Below are 24,347 nucleotides of genomic sequence, written 5' to 3' on the forward strand. Positions count from 1 at the left end.
AGTTACTACTAAAATTTACCTTCATCCTGCGTAAATTAACGTCTCATATTATTACTAATTTGTTCCTACATGATGTCACAAACTAGTTCTACTTTTTCTCAATTAAAAAAGTAACTAAAATCTATCATCTTGCGTAAATGAATGATTTGTTACTAATTTTTCTTTCCAGAAACGTACATCTTTTACAAACTATTTTTGTTTTTGCTTCTTAAGTATAAAGGGGAGCTAAAATTGACCTTCCCAGTGTTAAAATCAACGTTTCTCTGGAAAAACTTTTCGCATCAACGTACATTTTCTAAAACAATTTTTACTTTTCTCTATGTGAAGGAGAATTTAATCTATAGGTACCTTCCTTGTGTAAATTTATCATACATATACACCAGTGAGTCAATTGCGATGGTCAAAGAATCGTATTTTGTCGTTTGATCCCTGTCGATCAGCTTAAAAGAATAAGGTCCGTCCAAGCAGCAAATTTCTACGTTCAATATTAACCGAGGTATCGCGCTTTGAAAAATTCGGTTTGTGACGTCATTCAACGCGGTAGTGACGCCCTTAGTTTCTTCGACCTGGTTTTCATCCAAGTGACACGTTGAGTAACCAGAGCAAATGTGTGTTTCCCTGACTGATGTAAGCAAAGTGGAAGAAACCAAGGATGTCACCACCGCGCTGGATGATGTCGTAAACCATATGTTTCAAAGCGCGCTTTCTCGGTTAATACCGAACGTAGAAAGTTACTGTTGAGACAGATCCCATTATTATTAGCCGACCAACAAGAATCAAGCATCAGAACACAATTCTGTGACCAGGGGCAACTGACCCGTAGTGCCATTGAGGCTTGAGCTGAAAAATTTAGAGATGCTCTTTGTACCTTTATTTTGGTTAGACACACTCCTGCCGATTCCATTAACACTAATGCCAGCTCTGCCTGTAAAGACTGTCCCGAGTCTTTGATACTTACTTTCCAAATTTTTAGACATGATTTCTAAATTACCAGAATCAAATTGTTTTGATGTACGTAAGCGGTATCCTGACGAGTATGATACCTATTTATGCGGACTGTATACTAATAGTAAATTCAAAATACTTTATTGTTAAAGTTAGTATTGTCTGATCCACTCACAAAACATGTTTCTCTGAAGAATAATTTTGTATGTACAGATAATTTTTGAAAATGTTTTGTTGTGGAATGTATATGTGATAAAATATTTGTAAATATGCTGGCGCGTTTTAAACACTTGTGATGTTCATCCATTTTACTCTGGTTTCGTTGCCGTAATGTGCAGAATTTTCCACAAATTGTTGTTCATTATAAATTCATACGCTTAAATACAGTAACAATGATTTGTCAATTTTTTGTTATTTTTTTCAGCATGATTTTACCTCCTTTCTTAAATTTGAAGAATACGTTTTGAAATGAAGAAAAAATAGGAATATAGGCACTCAAGCCTTAAAGAATCCACCAAAAGATGAATCCATTTAAGCCCTTAAATAGAGTAATATGTGGTAATGATGATAGAGAGAAAAACTTAAGTTTTTGTAAGGAATACGTATGTCTAGACCAAACGTATTCCCAGTTTGCATTCCAAGTTGAATTGCGGCTATACTTCGCAATAAAGTTAAGCCAAGAAATAGAATTCTTGCTTGAACACTTGAACAGTCTCCTTGCGAAATTCTGATGACTAATCATGCAACAGAATGCACGATATCGAATGTTCTAAGAAATAGGTCTCGATAGAGGTATCAAATATCGGAACTAATTGTCGGGAGACATCTGTCCTAAAATTTTTACTTCGCTTTATTTCCAAATGAATTTGGCAGAAATGTTCCATGCGGCCAGAATTGACGAATCTCGACACTCAGTTTTAATCAAAGTTGGACGAGCCGTTCAATTTTGATCAAAGAAGAATGTTGGATGGTGACCAGCAGTCATCAAATGGTTCATCAATGGTTTAGATCGGAACCGGTTTGAAATTTGGACTTAATTTTTCAATTAGGAGCTTTAATTTCTAGCTCATCTGTAAAAAAAAATTACGTGCATAGGGAGACCAATGGTACACACGTTGTTTCTAAACTGAACCAGAAATTGTAGTTCCGAAGTACAAAATGTAGTCCATTTGATCTCTATCGAGGCCTTAATGCTGTCACAATATCCACTATTAGGTACCTATTAAGAACGTTTGATCACCGATTGCTTAATTTTTGTCCAAGATTGCGAAAAACCATTCAATATTTCATAGACCATAAATTTTTACTGACAGAGGTGCATCATCAGATATAACATACAGAGTGATTCAAATATCCCGCACCACTTTTTTAAACCGTGGGGTTCTTGCACCTTTCAGGGTACTTAGTCCCCCGAAATTTAAGGTCCCAAAAACCTGTTTCTTCGGACCTGGTAGCACTCAAAAACGTTTTAGTCTCTATCTCAATTTGCTCAAAGGTTACAGGGGTGATAACCGGTGCTGGCGATGCAGGACTTTTGGATCACCCTGTCTGAAGAAAAATCGAAAATAGATATCGTCGGTGTAAGTCGGCAATCACATAACACGGTTTGCGACGTCGCAGACTTCCTGTCATACTTTATTTTTTAAACGGAAAACGACTCAACGGCACTTCTTTAAAAGTGCCGTGATTTTTCTTCTCTGTGCGAAGAGAATCTGCAAAAACTTCAAGGAATGATGTCACTTTGTTCTCCTTTAAAAGAACAACATAGAGGCGGAGACTTTCAGACACCGCAAACGAGGTATGTGATTGCGGACTTACCCCGTCGAGATGGTTCCACCCAAATAGAGTCTTAGTCAAATAGCGAGAATAATGGGTCTGATGAGTTTTGTTTAAACTCATAAAATCAAGTTAACACATAATTTGTTTAAAAAGTAAAGTGGATTACATTGAAATTAAGTTAATAGAATAACTCAATAAAAAGGGATTTACAAGTACCTAAATTAAAATTAAGTTTTAACAACAGGTTTTTTAAGCATAAGTTCGTTGTTACGGTAATTTTATTGATACTTCATCACTTAAATTTTACCTCTTGGAAATGTTGCCTGAGAAGGTATCAAACCAGAGGTCTCCTTTTCTTTATGTTAATGTATCATTTTCTTTTATTCTTTTTTGAGAGAGCTCTCTTTTTAAATTCATTTTTTTAAAGCTTATTAAACATCTATTGCTTCCTGGGTTTAAGTCCCACTCCCTCTGAACCAGGAAAGCCCCTAAAGTAACTTCTGGCCATCTTCGAATCGAACCCCGGCAGCTGCGAGCAATCGATTCCAAGCGTCGAGTTGGGGAGTGCTCCAAGGCCCCCATTGATGATATCCAAAATTGCGGCGACCGTTTGTTCCGTGAATTTTGGCGTCATCTTCAAAAGCTGGAAAACGAAGCAAGCGAAGTTGTCCCCTTTGGCCAGGTCCTGGAAGTTGAGCACACCGCCGGTTAAGTCCGTGAGGTCCGCGCCTGCGAAGGAATCGACTTCGCCAGTGTTGCCACCAACTGAAAGGAACTCGGGGTGTTTGGCGGCCATTGCCAGAATATCCAGCAGGAAGGGAACCTGCCCGTATTCGAATCCCAGCGGGCGTCGGTACCTATGAATGAACCATGTAGAAATTAGTGCCCTGAAAAAATCGTCACCTCCAGGCAAAGTATCACAAGCGCCATGCGACGTTTAAAAATTTCCGCCGCCATTTTATTTTTTTACAGAGAAATTGTTCAACGAAGCTGTCCGAAAATTTCACTGAATTTTCTTTGTGCTGCCGATAAAATTTAGTGAAATTTCCAAACAGATTCAACCAACAATTTCTCAGTAAAGAAATAAAATGGCGTCGGAAATTTTTAAACGTCGCATGGCGCTTGTGATACTTTGCCTGGAAGGTGACGAAATACTCCAGTCGTGAAAGCTGTATTTATGGTAGGGTGTCCCTTATTTCTGAAAGTTGAGGCAAGTTAAACTTCCCTAGGTCTCAAAACGTGCTACGAGGTGTAAAAATAAGGAATGTTTTTTGAAAAAAATTTATAATTTTTTTAGAGCCCTCTCAAGTGCCTTGAAGGGAGCACATATAAAAATAAGCATTTTGGTAAAAATAGTGTCGACATTTTTGCCCCAAATGATCGCAATTTGATGATTTCCATACAAAAACGACACTATTTTTGCCATAACACCAATTTTTGTTGTGCGCCCTTTAGGACGCTCGAGAGCACTCCAAAGGAATGTTCTAAACGAAAAACATTCCTTATTTTTACACCTCATAGCACGCTTTGAAACCTGGGGAGCTTAACTTTTCTCAACTTTCAAAAATAAAGGACACCCTTACCTCAGTGGCGTGCCGTGAGTGATCGATTATCGATATTCCCCCATTTCAAGGCATGGTAAAGAATCGATTATTAAGGTGTTCACAATGAACACCCTGTTCATCGATTCTTTTCCATAGAATTACATGGCAGATCAATCGATTTATCGAAAAGCACGCCGCGCCACTGCCTTACTTACGGGCCATTTAGACATACCGCCCGCGTTCCGGGTTCAGAGGCCGAAAGCCCCCGGCGTAGCACCCGAAGTAATCACAGCTACGGCTCCAGCACCCGAAATGTTTGGCCTCTGAGCCTGGAATGGACGGTATGTTTAAATAGCCCGTAACTTTTCTTTTCAGCGTGAGTAAAATGGGACAGTACCTAGGTAACTGGACCAGGTTCAGCAGAAAGGAACCAAGCCACATCAGCTATTGCACAATGTAACTGGACAGTTAAATTTTTAAAGGAGAACCTTTGCGCAGATGCCTTTGAAAATCGGGGTTGCCGCAGTCAGGGAATACCGGGAAATGTTAGGGAAAAATTTTCAAGTCACCTTTATCTCCCTCCTACAATGGGTTTGATGTTCCAAACAACCAATTTCGCCTGAAAACCATTTCAAATTACGTCTTTTTACGCATCCAGCACATCATCAATTATTTTCAGGGAAAATGGACCACTAGACAGGGTATGAAATTCAGCATTCTGATACATGTTTCTCAGCCAAAATTTTACGTAGAATACGTTGCGCACAACGAAAATTACCGAAATCAACTCCTTACGAAGATATTTATTGATTCTTGATGCGTGAATTCAAACCACCCGCTCATGAAAACTCAATGCTCTACGTGATTCACATCGCGCGCTAAACGTTATCATGACAGTCTCTGCGATATAAAAATCTAGCGACCTCAATCTTGACGCTTTGGCTCAGTTATAGCAAATTGCTAATAATTTGAACAACACATGGTGGGAAATGAACATTGCTCGATTGAGGAGCTTGCTGAAACCGTTGTAGTGGGCGATTTGACTCACGTAGAGCTTTGAGTTTCTTGTGAGCGGGCAGTTCAAATTCCTCGTAACCAATGTGAAATAAAAACGTTAATATCTTCGTTAGGAGTTGGTTTCAGTAATTTTCGTTGTGTGAATCATTTTCTACGTGAAATTCTGGTTAAGAAACACGTATCAGATCGCTTAAATTCGTACCTTGTCTAGTGGTCCATTATCAAAATGCAACGGAGAAATCAGGGATATGTCGGGGAATTTCATTTTCTAAATTCTGTGGCAACCCTGGAAAATTTCAAGGAATATTTCCTTTGTGATATGCAGAAAATTGGCACAAAAATCTGCTTAACTGTTTTCATGTACTAATTAAATTGCCCAGGTAAAATTGGCAACAACTGACGTGGCTTGGTTCCTTTTTGCCGAACGCGGTCCAATTTGCCTGCGGCTGGATAAAAAAATACCTTACCTGAAGGGGCCTATCGGCGAAACTACGTGTAGTATACTTCAGAGGCGGATCCAGAAATTTGGCAACACCGGATTTCCTTCATTTAAACCCATGCTGAATAATCGATTCTTGTCGGCGCACCTAGCCCCTCCAAAAATCGATACATTTCCACTGGCTTAAATTAAGACAAACAATGTTGCCGATTTGCTGGATCCGCCAATGGTGTAGGTACTTTTAGAGAAGAAATAAGGAAGACTTCTTCCTCATCAAAAGTTAATTCCATGAATGATCCTAGGAAGAGCCTGGGTCCTCCCACTTTCGGGGGAAAAATCGTTGTAATTTCTAAATTTTGTGAGGGTTACGAACCCAAAACTGAAATGGACCTCTTTTAATTTCTAGTTCAAGGAATTATGTCAAATACGACAAAATCTAGGAATTTTGCTGCGGAACTTTCTTCCTTCCATCGAAAAGTTGCAGTTTTTCGTTTTTAAGGTACTTCGCTCTCAGAATTATCTGTGATAACATTTTTTATCTGCAACCGTGCCCAAAAAACGGAAAAACCAGGAAAGAGTCAGGCGGGTTTTTTATGTTCGAACAGTCGGAAAGTCAGGGAACTGTTAAGTATAAAAAATTCGTTATCTTTTAAACAGCGATGATCAATTTCAGTTGTGATTCCGATCGTCCTCAGACGACTATCCTGAAAATGGCACTGTTTGGCAACGCCGCGCCGTGCGGCGAAGCACGCAAGATGGTACAGACTTATTGTGATACGATATTTACTTCCAAGTAAATTAAATGAAAAGATTCAGAAGAGAGTCAAGTGTGTAATTGGTAAAAGTAAGGCGGGTAATCAAAGCATGAACAGTCTCCATTTTATTTATATATTAATGATCAATATACGTACCTATTTCTTCTTTTTTAATTTGATTGAATACTCTGAAAAAAAAACACATTGGATCTAGAGTCCAGGCTCTTAAAAACATCGACAAGAAAAAATACTCTTGACTCAATCGGATTTTTCCTTAAATCAAGAACCAAGCCTCTTAATTTGAGCGGATTTCCTTTTGATTTAAGCAAAAATCTGATTGAATCAAGAGTATTTTTTCTTGTCAATGTTTTCAAGAGTCTGGATTCTAGATCCAATGTGTTCTTTTTTTTTCCCCAGTGACTCAAACCGCCCTATTTTCGGGCTAAGACGACGCACAAATCCAATGAGTGACACACTGACACATGGACTTACTTCTGTCAAATGGAACCATGTGCATAATGACGTGATCCCTGTTATGTATACATTCTTATGGGTCTCAGGGCTCAAGTCTAAATGCACTTAGTTCCGTTTGACAGAAATACGTCCACATCATCACAAGCAAGCGGAAAAATTGAAGGCGCCGCGGCCTTCTGCAACTATTCGTGTTCTCGGGGTGACCGTGTTGCATACACAATCTATTCCAGGCGCTTTGATTCTCTTATAAGCAAAACTTCTGGCTGCGATCGTTGGTTCTCAAGGGTTTCCTCACCTCAAGGTTTTCCTGGGGGGGGGGGGGGGGGGTTGGGTTCAAGGGTTTACAATCACGTTCAACAGATATGACTTGTTTTTTGTTTTGTTTAAATTACCTACCAGTAATAAATAAATGAAATGGAGGTTGCTCGTGCGGCAATTTTCCCTGAATAGAACAGCGATTTCACACACTTGACCTTCTTCTGAATTTTCTCGTTGAATTTACTTCGAAATAGATAATGTGAAACCCGTACTTTATTAATCATCGGTTATCTTTCGTGAGTGCAGCGTTGTCAAATACTTCAGATTGCGGGACCTTTATCCTTTATCGCCAATTGGACAGCGTTAAACAGAAAGGAACCAAGCCACAACAGCTATTGCCAAATTTAACAGGGACTTTTCATTTTCTACGAGAGAACGTTAGTGCGGATTTCTTTGAAAATTTTCCGGAATTCGCTTCGCACTGTGAGGAAAGTCCTCTGAAATTTGCACGAAAATCCGCACAACCGTTTCCATGTAAAAAATTAAATTGCCCCGTTGAATTTGGCAATAGCTGATGTGGCTTGGTTCCTTTCTGTTCAACGCGATCCAATTGACCTTATCGTCGCTGGTTTTAGGGTGAAAAGTTTTCTCGGATTCAAAAAATCCCTGACCTTTCCATGGTTTTTAGTGTTTTTTTTTTTTTTTTTTTTTTCTGGCATTCACAAAAAGGTGATTCGATGGACGCCATATATTTTGTGTCAGACCGGCATGCGATATATCGCATCAATTGGTTCCATCTTTTCAGCTACTCATCATTTTTCTCCAATTTTGAGATCGCAATTCTGTTGTCAGGAGACTTAAGCACTCTTTTACCAATTTTGACCAAGAAATTCAACGTAATAAGGGCGTGGTTTTTTTAGAGAGAAAATATCGCATTCGAGTGCAGTTTCGATATTAGTATCGAATGCGATGTTTTCTCTCTAAAAAAACCACGCCTCTATTGCGTTGAATTTCTTTGTCAAAATTGGTAAGTAAGTGCTTTAGTCTCCTGACAACAGAATTGCGATCTCAAAATTGGAGAAAAATGACAAGTAGCTGAAAAAATGGAACCAATTGATGCGATATATCGCATGCCGTTCTGACACAAAATATGGCGTCCATCGAATCGCCTTAAGTAAGGTTGAATTATGTTCGAATTGGGTGAAAAAAATACAATATTTTCTCCCCTGATTCGGCTACTTACCTATACCAGCCTTTTTTGACAATACCCTTTTCCATCCACAAGTATAGCAAGGAAATGAAGAAGAAGGATGAATAAAGCTTCGGTTCCGTAGTCAGCTTTCGACGTGAAAGAGGCCGTCGACTCACCCAACGGCAACGTCAAACTGATCAAAATTTCCCCCTCTTCGAAGCCGCAACTCGTCAATAGACCACTGGACAAGGTACGAATTTAAGCAATCTGATACACGTTTCTTAACCAGAATTTCAGGTAAAATACGATTAACACAACGAAAATTACTGAAACAAACTCCTAACGAAGATATCAACGTTTTAATTTCACATTGGTTACGAGGAATTTGAACTGCCCGCTCGCAAGAAACTCAAAGCTCTACGTGAGTCAAATCGCGCACCACAACCGGTTTCAGCAAGCTTCTCATTCGAGCAATGTTCATTTCCCACCATGTTGTTCAAACTATAGGCAATTTGCTATAGCTGAGCCAAAGCGTCAAGATTGAGGTTGCCAGATTTTTAAATCGCAGATACTGTCATGATAACGTTTAGCGCGCGTTGTGAATCACGCAGAGCATTGAGTTTTCATGAGCGGGTGGTTTGAATTCTCGCATCAAGAATCATTAAATATCTTCAGAAGGAGTTGATTTCGGTAATTTTCGTTGTGCGCATCGTGTTCTACGTGAAATTTTAGTCACAAAACATGTATCAGAATGCTGCAATTCGTACCTTGTCTAGTGGTCCATTTCCCATTTAAATGCTACGTACCTTTAACGTAAAGGCGAAATTTTATTTCGCCTCTTTGAGCGTTGTGCGCCGGGTAAAGAGTTTTCTTTTTTACTTTCTCGCTCCCCTAGTTTTCTTTTGGAAAGGTTAGCTCTAACTTAGTAGAGGTTAGGAACCCCATCTCACAAATTAAGCTCGTGACGAACTTGAAAAAGTCATCTCTTAAAATTCAGCTGAAGCCTAGTATAGGCAATGTCTGTGACAACGGACAGGTTTCAGTAAATGTAATTAAGATAAAAATCGATACAAGTCTAAGAACTAGTTAAGTCTAATGTCGGTTTTTTTTAGGTTAAATTCATATTAAGTAATGGAAAAAAAAAACCGGACAGGTTCGAAAACATTGCACCTGGTTGTACTGCTAGACATCTCGGGCCTTCTGCCGAGCTAAGGAAAAACGCCGTATAAACTTTCACGCTTTGCTACATTTCCTTTGATAAAGTACAAATTTACTATGGAAGTTGAGAATATTTTTCTTCCAATTTTTCGGACAATATTGTTTGCAATTTAATCTAACTCATCTGAAAATTTCAAGGAAAAATATGCATGACTTTCCTCCAAATGACCATTTTATTGGAGGTAATTTGGCAACTCTCGCATGTCCATACGGCAATTTTCCTTAGCACGGCAGCTTTGATGTCTCAAACCGTCCGAAATATTAGGTAGGTATACACTATACAGGCAGGCCCGCCACAAGGGGGGGGGGGGTATACTGGGTCCCTGGTTCTGCCGACCGCAGCTGAACGCACTGTGTTGGACGCAAAGCGTGAAGTATTTACGCAGTCTTGTAGGCGCTAACCGTTTCACGCTGACCGCACTGTGTTTGGCGCAATGCGTGAAGTATTCATGCATTCTTGTAGGCGCTAACCGTTTCACGCTGACCGCACTGTGTTTGATGCAATGCGTGAAGTATTCGTGCAGTCTTGTAGGCGCGAATATGTGTTACATGCCGATCGCCGCGCCGAGGGCTTCTCCTTTTCATCTCAAGCCCGCGTTATTATTTCTCTCTAAGTCGCGCCGTTCCAGGTCGAATTGCGTGTTGGTCTCTCTCTTAACTGGACTTATTGAAGATGCTGTCTCTTGTATCACTAAGATACGAAAAAATTAGAAATTACTATACTCTCAGCTGAAATGAGAGTTTTTGTCGCTTTTTCTCGTTTGTAATTTTGTTTCTATAAATCCGATTTTTTTTTATACCTACACTTTAAAAAATTGCAGATTTTTGCCGCCATGGGCCACGGCCCATGTGACCATCCCCTTAATCCGGCCCTGGATATAACACGACTTTCCCGGTAAACTTATGAAGATTTTTCTTCCAATTTTACGGATAATTTTGTTCGCAATTTCACCCAAAGTCCCTGAAAATTTCGGGGGACTATAATCATAAATTCTCTCAAAAATCAACATTTTAGTGAAGGAAATTCGGCAACTCTCGAATGTTCATACGGCGTTTTTCCTTAGCACGACAGTACACGTGTCTTAACTCCCATTACAAAAGGGCTCTAGCGCTGCTCAGCGTCGCGCGCTGTCTGTGGAACCGTCGCTTGAAGTACCAATTATCAGGGATCCGCTCGTGGCCCTCGGTGTAATTGTAGGTGCCGTTGTCTGTCTGTTTCACGGCGAAAAACTGGAGCAGCACCTCCCGTGTGAGGTGACCCTCGGGGTGTTCTGCGCTGTGATTGGCCATCAGCCGGGGCATGAAGGCAAACGCCCCGGGATTCACCAAGAGCCCTGAGAAGGGTCCCCAGAAGAAATACGGGTTGGTCTGTACGCTGTGGTCGCGCCGATCTACGCGGAACTGAGTTATGATGTCGAACGTGTAGTTATTGTCCGGTGATCGATCCAGAAACTGTTCGAATTTGTCAACATGAAGTTTGTCTACATTGCCTTTATGAACAGAAAGAATTGATTATTGGATTAGGTTCATGGGCAGAACTATGAAGCCAGGGGGCGACCCCTTCCCTCTATTATCAGCTGCCTCCCCCCCTCCCCCGCCCTAGGAATTCTAGATGGTGGAGAAAAAACCTTTTTCAAGGACAAGTCTCTATCTCGGTGGCCCATACTGCCGTGCTAAGGAAGAACGCCGTATGAGCGTTCGAGAGTTGCCGAATTTCCTTCGATAAAATGTTTATTTTTGAGGAAAATTATGAAGATTTTTCATTGAAATTTCAGAAGTCGTAGACAAAATTACAAACAAAATTATCTGAGAAATTATTTTCCTGAAAATTATATTGATTTGCCAGGGGAAATTTTGCAACGCCTAGAGGCTCATACGGCGTTTTTCCTTAGCATGACAGCATAAGGGGCCGTTCAAATATTACGTAAGTCGTCTTTGTCAACTTGTTGACCCTCCCCTCCACCCTGTAAGGCACCCGTAAGAAATCTCTGACACCTCTTTTGAATTACGTAAGATTGGCCGGGCACCCCCCTCCCCCCTCCCCATTTTTTCAGAAAAAAACGGAGAAAGTCTGGTAAAATAGCTGGAATAAATTGAAGGCTTTTGTACAGGTATTTTGATGAAAATCGGCAAAAAAAGCAAATAATTGAAATTTAACTGTCGGGGCGTTAACAATAACAAAACCAAAATTGGGGACTTTTAAGGGTGTTTGTTTCACAGCGGAAAGATTACGGAAGACCCGGCTTGACCCCCCTCCACCTTCGTCAGGCTCCATAAGACAAGCTCGGACCCCTCCCCTCCTTAGTGCCTCACGTAATACTTGGACGGCCCCTAAGAGAATGCGTATCCGTCGAATTGGAGGAAAAAGTTGATAATTTGTTGCAAAGTTTTCCAGAGAACGCGACACTTAGTAGGGTAGGATGGGGTCAGTCCGCCACTTTTTTGCCCCAAGATTTTTCCTGAGTTCCCTAATTGATGGATGAACTTGTTTGAATGCTAGGAGTGATCTTTGGACCTTTGACTATGCACAAAAAAAAATTGGATACTTTAGGTGCATTTTCCCCCCCTTTTTTGAACTTTTTTTTTTTAAAAAAGAAAGTGGCGGAGTGACCCCACGAGTAGGGTCAGTCCGCCACATTCTTAGGGTCAGTCCGCCAGTAGCAAATGAAGACATGAGAAGTGCTGGAAAAAACAATTTAATTAAGAAAAATGAAGGAAAACAAACATATCTGAACTCAGAACTTCAGTCAGTACAAAAAAGTCTATAACTATAAGAACGAAAAGTTAATTTTAAGGGTCTAATAAATTTCAAAATTTGAATTTTTTTTTTTTTTTTAAAAAAAAGTTAAAATATTAATAAAAAGTCGGTGGTTTTGAAATTGAACTACATACATATAAAGGACTAGCCAGTGTAGCAGCACCTAAACCTAAAAAGGGGTCACTTAGCCAGTAGCAGAATGACCCTCGGCGTCACTGGCGGAATGACCCCATCCCGGCTTCGCTGCACAAAATTGTTACCTGACATGACAAAAGTAAAGATATTTCAAAGATCAAAAACGGAATCAATAGCCTTGAGTGAGTAGTTTACGATGATGTACTTCCCAAATTTCGATCACCAAACCACCAAAGTCCAGACGAAAAGTTCCAAAAAAGAAAAAAGTTACGATCGGGAGCAATTTTAACACTTGCGCCTGTAGGTTAGTTGTAAACAAATGAATCATGCCTGGAACAACATATAGTAGACGAGCACTTCCAACTGCTTACTCCCATGCTTTGAATTTCCCAATTCGACCACCGCTAGGGGCGCTACGGTCGACTGGCGGACTGACCCACCCTGGCGGACTGACCCCATCCTACCCTACACAATAGGATACGATTTTTACATACTTCCAAGTAACTAAACTAAATGGGAAAATCAAGAAGAAGCTGTCCAGTGCGTGATTTCCAATAAAGTCGAGCAAGTACTTGTCGCATGAATGGAGATGCTGCATGTGTGAGGGATTTGCGATTTGAATATTGATTCTTTTGTAAAAGTTTGCGAGAAACACGATGGTGCCACTGGTTTTCTATGAAATCAACTCCCAAGCTCAAAAAAAGCTCTCAAGTTGAGGCCAAAATGGAGGGGATATCCCACGCTATCCTGAGAGTCCACCGCTACATCAAGACAAACTCTCCATGTAAAGAAAAGGAGCAAATACGTTAGCAGTGATGCCGTGTTTTCAGTTTTAGAGTCCCCAAATAAGGTGGCAGCCCTGTCAATGTATTTGCTCCCTATCTTTGCATGGAGAGTTTGTCTTGATGTAGCGGTGGACTCTCAGGATAGCGTGGGATATCCTCTCCATTTTGGCTTCAGCTTGAGAGCTTATTTTGAGCTTGGTAGTTGATTTCAGAGAAAACCAGTGGCACCATCGTGTTTTGCGCGAACTTTTACTTAAGAATCAACAGTCAAATCGCAAATTCCTCACATGTGCAACATCTCCATTGTCTTTATTTTATTCATATATGTACTATTAGTTTAGTCATTTCTTCTTCTTTTTTCAATTTGGTTAAATACTCAAACTGCCCTATCTTAGTGCAACGACGACGTATGAATGCAATGAGTGGTAGACTTGGTTATCACAAGCGGAAAGAATTGAACGCGTTCCAGTTTTTTCAATAGCTAGGTCTAGATGCAACAATTCGATTTCCCAGGACGTCCGTGTTGCATACACCAAAAATTGCGGGCGTTCTGGTTTTCTCAGACACAACGTATGGCTGCACTTGTCGTTCACAAGGGTTTCCCACGTCGTGTTCACCGTGATCTCCTTGAGATTTGGAAGAATTGATTCGGATGTAACACCACACCATGACAGCAAGCAAAATGGCTACTCTTCATTGGAGAATTTGCATGCACATTTAGGACGTATTTATACGAAAGGGAACTAAGCGCCAAATTTCCAAATTTCAGTTTTTAACGGATCTGGATTCTCCATGTAATAGGCTGCTCTCACACGTAAATATGCCCCCAAAATACTAATTTCATCCCCTGGAATCAGCCCCTGAAAAATCGCAAAACAGGGAATCAGCGATTACGAATAAAATCAAAAGGAACTATATGTAATTCCCTTTGATTTAATGCGCTAACCCGGATTCCGAATTAAATCAAAAGGCGCTATCTCCACTTGAATTATTGATTGACGCGCGCGCGGCGAAGCTTGGTGGAAACTTGGTGAAATTTAGTACCGGGGGGTATTTTTGGACGGGAAACTCGAATTTCGGGTCAAATTTTGAAAATTCAGAAATCCAAGATGGCTGGACATGGCCTAAAATGCTATCTCGGCCCCTGACCAGCCGATCTTGGTGAAACTTGGCATCGGGGAGTATTTTCGGACGGGAAACTCGAATTTCGGGTCAAATTTTGAAAATTCAGAAATCCAAGATGGCGGACATGGCCTAAAATGCTATCTCGGCCCCTATCCAGCCGATCTTGGTGAAACTTGGTATCAGGGGGTATTTTCGGATGGGAAACTCGAATTTCGGGTCAAATTTTGAAAATTCAGAAATCCAAGATGGCGGACATGGCCTAAAATGCTATCTCGGCCCCTGTCCAGCCGATCTTGGTGAAACTTGGTATCAGGGGGTATTTTCGGATGGGAAACTCGAATTTCGGGTCAAATTTTGAAAATTCAGAAATCCAAGATGGAGGACATGGCCTAAAATGTTATCTCCTATTTAAACGCGCATCGCCAAAAAATCCCAGATGTCGTCCCCAGAGTGACGGTCACATATCGACCGTGCGTTCCCTCTGGCTCGATCGATGTCAGTGTGCACTGACATGGACAAGGGGCTTTTAACGAGCGAACAAATTAACGAACCCATCGGAATCACTTAATTTTCATTAAAATCACTGTTAGGTACTTTATTGGAATCGGAACAGTATTTAGAAATTCATGAGTATTAAGAGCGCGCTGGAAGGATTACGTGGTCAAAAGCGTGACCGTCACCTAGGGGTTCGTCAGGCCCCATCTTGACTTCCTCGGAGACGCGAGTTTAAATGGGAGCTCAGAATACGCAACTTCGAACTTGTTTTCCGTGGGTTAATAATGTTTCAAAAAATCGGAGAAAATTCCAGCGAACTGTGCGTACTCAATCCTCCAAAAAAATGCAAAAATTAAAAATTACTGAATAACCTCATTGTTAAAATTTTAAACTCCGATATGGCGGATGTGGCCTTCAACAATAGCTCAATGCCTGAATCGTTTGTGTGAAGTTCGGTATTAGGGGCTCAAAATGACAACAGAAACTGTTTTATTTAGATACGAAAATTTTAACATAGGTAATCAGCACATGAAGGGAATTCACGATCCGACGCTGCTAGGTAAACCACGCACCTCGACGAGGCGGTGTATTGTGAACGTACACGGAGAAAAAAACTTCGTGCGTGGGACCCGAAGTTTAGGTCATATGGATCTGTGAAGTTTTCGGATTGAGCATCTGAACACTTTCGGTCCAGCTGCTGAGGTTTTGATCACACATCTGAAACTTCAGTTCTTACATCTAAAGTACTTCGGTTTTCACATCCGAAAATTTCGGTTCTCACATCCGAAAAACTTCGGTTCTCACACCTGAAGACTTCAGACGTAAGAACTGAAGTTTCAGATGTGTGATCCGAACCTCGACAGCTAGACCTAAAGTGTTCAGATGCTCAATCCGAAAACTTCAGAGATCCATATGACCCAAACTTCGGGTCCCACGCACGAGTTTTTTTCTCCGTGTAGAGTGCCATATATTTAAAGTTTACAAACGTGGAAATTTCCACATCTCATCCACATTGGCAAGATGCAGCGGGAAAGCAGATTGAGGTTAGGTAGGTATATTTGGGCTCCCACCACCTCCGGCCTTCACAACCCGGCCCGTGCGCTTTACGCAGGTTCATTGGCGGCCATTCTAGACGTGTAGTGCGTTTGTTTAAGAAATAGATATCATTTTAAGCCACATCCGCCATCTTGGATTTCTGAATTTTCAAAATTTGACCCGAAATTCGAGTTTCCCGTCCGAAAATACTCCCCGATGCCAAGTTTCACCAAGATCGGCTGGACAGGAGCCGAGATAGCATTTTAGGCCATGTCCGCCATCTTGGATTTCTGAATTTTCAAAATTTGACCCGAAATTCGAGTTTCCCGTCCGAAAATACCCCCTGATACCAAGTTTCACCAAGATCGGCTGGATAGGGGCCGAGATAGCATTTTAGGCCATGTCCGCCATCTTGGATTTCTGAATTTTCAAAATTTGACCCGAAATTCGAGTTTCCCATCCGAAAATACCCCCTGATACCAAGTTTCACCAAGATCGGCTGGTTAGGAGCCGAGATAGCATTTTAGGCCATGTCCGCCATCTTGGATTTCTGAATTTTCAAAATTTGACCCGAAATTCGAGTTTCCCGTCCGAAAATACCCCCGATGCCAAGTTTCACCAAGATCGGCTGGACAGGAGCCGAGATAGCATTTTAGGCCATGTCCGCCATCTTGGATTTCTGAATTTTCAAAATTTGACCCGAAATTCGAGTTTCCCGTCCGAAAATACACCCTGATACCAAGTTTCACCAAGATCGGCTGGATAGGGGCCGAGATAGCATTTTAGGCCATGTCCGCCATCTTGGATTTCTGAATTTTCAAAATTTGACCCGAAATTCGAGTTTCCCATGCGAAAATACCCCCTGATACCAAGTTTCACCAAGATCGGCTGGATAGGGGCCGAGATAGCATTTTAGGCCATGTCCGCCATCTTGGATTTCTGAATTTTCAAAATTTGACCCGAAATTCGAGTTTCCCGTCCGAAAATACTCCCCGATGCCAAGTTTCACCAAGATCGGCTGGATCAGGAGCCGAGATAGCATTTTAGGCCATGTCCGCCATCTTGGATTTCTGAATTTTCAAAATTTGACCCGAAATTCGAGTTTCCCGTCCGAAAATACCCCCCGGTACTAAATTTCACCAAGTTTCCACCAAGCTTCGCCGCGCGCGCGTCAATCAAGTGAATTCAAGTGGAGATAGCGCCTTTTGATTTAATTCGGAATCCGGGTTAGCGCATTAAATCAAATGGACCTACGTGCAAAAATCCCCTATATCTCGCTTAATATGCATTTTTTCCTAATTTTGGCAACGTACGTAATTAGAGGAACTCTTCAGCTTTCAAACAAGCTAAAGTAAACCAAAATCGGTCCATTAGTACGGAAACGCCAATTGTTTTAGTCAAACTTGCTTTACTGAGAAGTTTGGAAATGGCGTTTAGCGCCTTTTCGCATAAATACGTCCATTTTTTCTTGCATCATCTGTAAGTGCTTAAAGAGGTGATTTCACAGTTTTTATCATAATTCTTTCTGATATGGGAAATAGTATAAAAATAGATTTAAAAGTGAGAAAATGCACCGCCTAGTGACGTCGTCTGGCGGCATTTTCCATTTAAACACACGTATTCTAGCAGATTAGATCAGTTTGTCATATCTCCTCCAATAATTGCTCAATTCATGAACCGAGGGTATCCTCGTAGTTCAGTTCACTCAGTAGTTTCCACCCAACCCCGAAATTCATCAAATTCCAAAAACCTCCAAATTCTCTGTTGCCGGAAATTTATTTTGAGACTTTGACACGCATGCCTCTGTGGAAATGCCTACGGTGGCGGAAAATTTTCACCATTTGGCAACGCTGCCGTGATGCAGCACGGCTCACCCGAGCTAGGAGAATTTTTTGTTGAACAAGATTGTAAGTGTAACATGGAAAGCCCTTGAGAACTAACAACCGCAGCAATACGGCGTGCTTAAGAAAACCAAAGCGCCTGCAATCCATGGTGTATGCAACACGGACATCTCGAGAGCACGAATAGTTGTATCCAGACCCAGCTGCGGGCCGATTATTGAAATGGATAGACAAAGCTATTGACAAAGATGACAAAAGGGATACGGAGGAAACCTATTGGTGGAAGCGGGTGGTTGCAATGGACAAAGGCAGTAGGTTATAGACTAACTAACGGCAACTCACGAGAAACCCAACAGCTACTCCGTATCATTTTTTCCTTTAGTCTATAAGCGCCACACATTTCAAGCAATAGGACCGCTCCATACCCCCTATTTCTTCTTTGTCTATCAATGTCAATAATCAGCCCGCTGTTGACAAAGCCGCGCGCCTTCAATGTCTGCCGCTTCTGATACGAAAGTGTGTGACTCATTGCACTTACGCGTTCCCATACCATCGTGCTAAGGAAGAGCGCCGTATGAACCTTCAGACGTTGCCATATTTCTCTCAATAAAACCTAATTTTTCTGGAAACATTTTGCATTTTTTCCCATTATTTTCAGACAATTTTGTTTGCAATTTAATTTAAAATATCTGAAAATGTCAAGCAAAAAAACGCATAACTTTCTTTAAAAATACATGTTTTATCAGGGGGAATTTGGCAACTCTCGAATGTTCATACGGCGCTCTTCCTTAGCATGGCAGTATAGCGCGAAATCAGGATGGTTTGAGCATTTAATCAAATTGGCAAAAAAGAAATGAGTACATCAATCATGAATATATAAATAAAACTGAAATTACAAAAGCGGTAATTATTCGCCCGTCTTTATCAGCATAGTTAAACGCATGGCCATATTCTGAATCTTCTCATTTAATTAACTTGGACATAATTGCATGTAAAAATCGTATTTTATTATTTATTGACTATCATCCGTATGTGACAGCGTTGCCATACAGTGCAATTTTTTTGTTGGACCGTTGATGGTAAGAACGAGCGGATTCAACACGTATCGTGATTATCGCTGTTTGCAAGAGACAAATTTTTTTGGATTTAAAAATTCCCTGACTTCTAGCAATATAACCTAGCTACGACAATGTAAAAACTCAAGACAGAAGCAGAATTATGCCTGATTGTAAAGCGTGAGTTATTGATATATGCCGGCGAGGCCCGGAGACTCAGGGTGATTTTAACGCATGAGTAGAAAAGTAGACCATGGAGCTGAATCCATAAAAATCTGTGATATTCACTAACTTTTGCACTAAATCCAAAGCAGCTCGATGAATTGAGTGGGTTCGGGATTAAGAACATGGCTAGCCATCAGACATAAGAATTGAACAAAAGGTTCCTCTGGAAACAAGTCTTTAAAGAGTTATGGATTCAGCTCCATGGTTTACTTTTCTAGTCATGCGTTAGAGTTGCCGTAAGTCTCCAGGTCTCACCAACATATAGCAGTAACTCACGCTTAACAAGCAGGCATAATATACTGCTTCTATCTTGAGTGTTTTCATTGGCGCAGCCAGGTCACTTGCTACAAGTAAGGGAATTTTTAAATCCATCGTGATTTTCGCGGTTTGCAAGAGACAAATTTTCTTGAATTTAAGAATGGGTAAAAAGGGTAAAAAAATTCTTCAATCGATTTCCTAACTTTTTTATGAGAAGAATAAATTGATTTTATCTCTTCGCGGATTTACACTCTGAAACCCTACAGCAGCGTGGTGAAAGTGGGCACGTTTGGACATGATGAGGTGGGTGTGGAAAATCTGTCATAACTTCGCACAACGTGCATCTTTTAAAAACTATAGCTTGTTAGAAAGCTGAAGATATACCTGTTTGAGCGCTGGTCTGCTTTTCTTTCTAACATAAATAGTTCTTGAGATCTAAAATGGGTAAACTTACTTAATAGTCCACCCTCGTATTAATTTTAACATTATCTAATGCAGTTCATCATTCCAGCACGTTCCAACGTATTGGAAATGACTGAACGGCCTTACTGTGACCCATTGAACTTGAATCTACAGCCCGGCAGTTTAACCGAGGAACACCCCGTGCATATGAATACAATACACCCATGTACAATGTACACAAATACAATATACCCATGTACAATGTACACAAATACAATACACCCATGTAAAATGTACAAAAATACTGTATACCTGTAGTATATCGATCACCCCGGAAGGGTGAGCTGTCCCCTTCGTAATTGTTGTGACTGCCTGAGAGACCTCCGGAAGTAGAGAAGATCAATTTGACCTTGTCTGTGTCCGCTCCGATACTGAATTGTCGAGAATCCCCATCCAACAGTGCTCCGTATACAGAGAGAACAGTAGCTATGATGGGGCCCAGTCCAAAGATTTTCACGGTGGCAATTATGAACTGTCCAATGGTGGCGACGCCGTTGTGCGGCAGGTAATTGTGATTGGCCAGTGCGTTGAGCCCTGGGCACGGACCCCTCTGATCGCCGGCCTCAAAATTTGGGGGCACGAATTCATGTTCACCAGAAGTGCTAATTAGTTGGGCGTCTGCGTTGAATGGGAGTGATAGGGAAAGTGCCTGGTCCGCTAGGGCCAGTGTCAGTGCAGCAATGTGGGGCTTCATGTTGGAGATATCAGACAACGCCCTCTATAACATACGGTTCACAATTTTATTTCTTTGGCTCAGGCAAATTAAAATTATTAAAACACGTATCTGAGCTTGTCTCGCTTTGCGACGTTGCAAATCTCCTGTCACATTTGAATTGTTGAAAGAAGGCCTGATCATCAGTTTTGCCCAGCATTCCGTTCGATTTGTCTTTGTTCAACTATCGTCTCTAAAAATTTCGCGCAAAAATGGTCAAATGGAAAAATTTTTGTACTGAACTAAGCCTAGTATCTATAATTTTGAGGTTTATTTCCTGAAAATTGAGTTTTCCCCGGAAAACCCTCTGTTTTACAAGAAAATTGAATTTCCGGAAAATCCCGATATTATGGAGCGGCTTTGCATCATTTTCGGACTCATCGTCAAGAAACACCCCAAAAAAACATCCGTCACATGTTGAGGTTTATTTCCTGTATACTGAGTTTTCCCTGAAAAACCTTCTATTTTACATGAAAATCGATTTTCCGGAAAATCCTAATGCAAAAGAGAAAAAAATGGATAGCATTTTCTGACTCAGCGTAAAAAAGTACATGGTGAACACCTACCATATGTTGGGCTTTATTCTCAGATGCAGACCTATATAATTATTTGAGATTTATCGACGTCATTTTAACCTTTTTAAGCGTTTCCTAGATGTTTCAGTTGTTTCACAGCTATAACGAGGGGTAAACATTTTTTTTTGAGGTGTCGAATGCACCTGTCCTACTCAATTTTTCCTGCTAAAGCCGAGTACGACCTCAGATTTTTTCTAGAATTTGAACATGTTCCGGGAAATAGATTTTACTGAAAACAATTTTTTTTCGATGTAAAATCCCATGTTAAAAAGATGACTTTGTCGGTACGGGTTAATATTATCCGATTTGGCCGGAACTTGGCAGAGAGTGTTTTGTGATCAAATGGATCAGTTCTAGGGGGCAAGAGGTAAGACCAAAAAAATTCGCAAAATAAATTCTGCCGTGTATAATTCTGCCTTGCTAGGGAAGAATGCCGTATGAAACCTTAGACGTTGCCAAGTGTCCTTCGATAAAAACCGAATTTACGGGGGAAATTGTGAATATTTTTCAGACTATTCTGTGCGCAATTGAATCTAAAATATCTGAAAATACAAAAGAAAAATTTGCATAAATATCGTCAAAAATACATGTTTTATCAAGGAGTAGAATCAAATAAGTGTTGCTCTTGGAGCCATCGTTTTTTAAAAAAGTGACTTTAGTTATTTTAAAACTTCAGCATGTTTTCTGAAGTCCTCATACTCTTGGAAAGTCGATTTTAATAGTGGTCAATATTCGTTTTCAACAGAAATTTTTTTTTGGCCTCTTTTATCACTGGAAGTTAAATTTTTTGTCCGTACCGTAGACCAACTAAACAGGCTTGTTTTCCTATCAATACGTGCGATAATAAAACCGTTTTAAGTTTTTTTGCACTCATAGAGCTATATTCTTGTAGAAAAATAAAACAAAATATCCTTCAAAGTTTTTACTTTCAAAATTTAGCCCCCAAATTGCTCTAAAGTGCGATTTCTAGAATTTTGCGCCATCATTTTTCTCCTAAAAAAGCCAGGAAATGTAATTAAACGCTTAATTTTAATTATTTTTTTAGAACTAACTTAGTAATAAATTGCTATGAACTTCAGACGAAAAAGAGGACTCAAAGTTCTAAAAGAAAAAATGAAAAAAATAAAAAGATGGCGATCCTTATGCAATCATCGAAAAAAAAGCCTCCTTCTTCTAAGTCGCGTCGTACTAAAAAAAATACGTTTCTCTTTTTTTTTAAATTCCAAATTTTGGTGATGGATAAAATAAAGTAAAGTGGGATGATCTATCAAACAGCGCACAGATTTTTGGATGACTTTCGCATTTTGTCCGTACTTACCGTAGACCCGGCCGCATCGCGCGTCAGCTACGGGCTACGGTACCGGACGGCTACGGGCTACGGTACGGACGGCTACGGTGCGGACAAATCGTGTGATTATTGGCAACGGTTCTCGGGCATATTCACGCATGTGCTTGAAATTCTGGATTTGAGGTTAAGATATCAGAGCGTATCAAAAAATACCAAAATTCGAGAGTTTGAAGTGATTTATGCATTTAAAAGGTAGGTATACGGTAAGGACATCCTAGATGGTCGTTAAACCTAGAAACTCATAAAAAACGGTCAAAATTTACTGTTTCATTGCGGTTTTTTTTCCTCTGCTCGACATCAGCGTGTGATAGTCACGATAACACAAAAAAAGTAAACAAAGTTCATAAGTGCTGCACTCTAACGGACGAAATGATGCTGAAAAAAGGGGGCTACGGTACAGGACGCAAATTCCGCAGACAAGGCTGCTTGACCCTTGACGGTCAATATTTTCACTTATTTGGATGAATATAACTGAAAATAATAAGTTAGGTACAAGTTGAGTGTGAATTTACAGCAGAAGTGGAAGTATTTAGATGCAAGATGATGGTTATGAAGCGTTAAAGTTGCGCACTCGAGTCGCAGACAGGCTACGGTACAGGACATTTCAGCTGTTTAGGGCCAAAATTCTGATATTAAATGGCAAAAACTGCCTAAAGCGATGTTGGGACCTGATTAAGCGTAAAATTTTGAACAAATTTTAAAAAAAAAAAGGTCAGATTTTTCCATTTTGAAGGGCTAAAAAGTCGGGAGACATGGTAGAGCAAAACTTATTTGATTCTACTCCAAGGGAAATTTGGCAACTCTCGAATGTTCATACGGCGTTCTTCCTTAGCACGGCAGAATTGGGCCACCCTAAGGCCTCAATCTCGTACGTGCTGGGTGCGGGTGACCCCCCCCCCCCGGTCCCCCTTTCAGCCGATTTTGAAATTTGGCAACACTGTTTTTCCTCCACTTAAATCCATCGAAACTATCGATTATAGATGAGGCAGCGTAGAAATATGTGTTCGAGCGAATACGGTTTGTTTCAAATTTTACTTTGATCTGAGTGCGGGCACTCGTCTAACCAACAACTAACCTGAAAAATCCAAAGGTTCTCCGGTGGAACTATACATGTAAATAAACAATTCAGATAAACTGAAAGTCATGGCCTGATGAACTGAACTTGCACGTTACGCGCCGCACTGGATATTTCACCGTTTCGCACGAACGTAAGATTTTCCTCGCTTCAAAATCATGGTCATCCCGAATCGGCACGCCCACGTTTACCGTCCAAACATGCATCTTCATGAAAAATATCAACTTGTCCACCCACGCAAATTTTCAAAGCGCCCTCCTTAGGTCCTCATTCTTTGTTTTTCGCTGAATGCGTGAGGAGTCGATTTTCAGATCACGCGTCTCGCTTCAACCCTACCCAAGGAGCATTTTTGGCTTGATCCGCGCCAGAGTATGCCCCACACTATGCAGCTTGAATAATGCCGCAATCAGACGCTGAATCTAGCACCTGAATGTGGAGGTCAACAGTCATCGCCCAACGGCTGAAATGTAGCAAATTCGAGTTATTTTCATCCAGATGTGTATCAAATCTACTCGAATAGTTCAGACAAATTCAAAATTGGTCCGATGGTTGCTGAGAATCGTTGCTGAATTTTGCGCGTCACGCGCAAAATTCAGGCATCGGGCCGATGACTTCCACATTCAAGCCACATTCAGCTCCCACATTCAGCGTGTGATTGCGGTGTGTAATGTCCAAAATTGTTCCCACAGATTATGGCGGAACATAACGAGGCTCCCTTTAAAAAAAACGTATGAGCCATGAGTATACTCTTATGCAGATGTGTGCTTTTATGGATGCAGCATTGCAGCGTTAATAGTATTTCCTTATTACAAAATGTAGTGCAATTGATTGAGACTACAGCC

At 40.7% G+C, this 24,347-nt stretch overlaps 1 protein-coding gene across 2 annotated transcripts; it reads right to left on the reverse strand.

Annotated features, from left to right (window-relative positions):
• Positions 1-298: 298 nt before the first annotated feature.
• LOC109038245 (uncharacterized) lies at positions 299-23,868 on the reverse strand. 2 transcript variants are annotated; one of them, XM_072304636.1, is made up of 4 exons: positions 23,506-23,868; positions 20,048-20,513; positions 10,778-11,111; positions 299-3,581 (listed from the first exon to the last, which is right to left on the reverse strand). In XM_072304636.1, the coding sequence occupies exons 2-4, from the start codon at positions 20,487-20,489 to the stop codon at positions 3,164-3,166; spliced, it is 1,194 nt and encodes a 397-aa protein (XP_072160737.1). In that variant the 5' UTR covers positions 20,490-20,513; positions 23,506-23,868; the 3' UTR covers positions 299-3,163. The 2 variants fall into 2 exon arrangements, with proteins under 2 accessions (XP_072160737.1, XP_018908794.2); XM_019053249.2 differs by lacking the exon at positions 23,506-23,868 and adding an exon at positions 21,074-21,259 and having other exon boundaries at positions 20,048-20,511.
• Positions 23,869-24,347: the final 479 nt, after the last annotated feature.

Source organism: Bemisia tabaci, chromosome 9 (assembly GCF_918797505.1).
Source record: "Bemisia tabaci chromosome 9, PGI_BMITA_v3".
NCBI classification, from domain to species: Eukaryota; Metazoa; Arthropoda; class Insecta; order Hemiptera; family Aleyrodidae; genus Bemisia; species Bemisia tabaci.

What these genes read in the sequence shown, in the direction of transcription:
- LOC109038245 (XM_072304636.1), bottom strand. Translation starts at nt 20,489, where the DNA reads ATGAAGCCCCACATTGCTGCACTGACACTGGCCCTAGCGGACCAGGCA. An exon ending in GGGTGATCGATATACTACAG is followed by an intron (nt 11,112 to 20,047) that starts GTATACAGTATT and finishes CTGTTCATAAAG; the next exon opens with GCAATGTAGACAAACTTCAT. An exon ending in GAGCGGATCCCTGATAATTG is followed by an intron (nt 3,582 to 10,777) that starts GTACTTCAAGCG and finishes GTTCATTCATAG; the next exon opens with GTACCGACGCCCGCTGGGAT.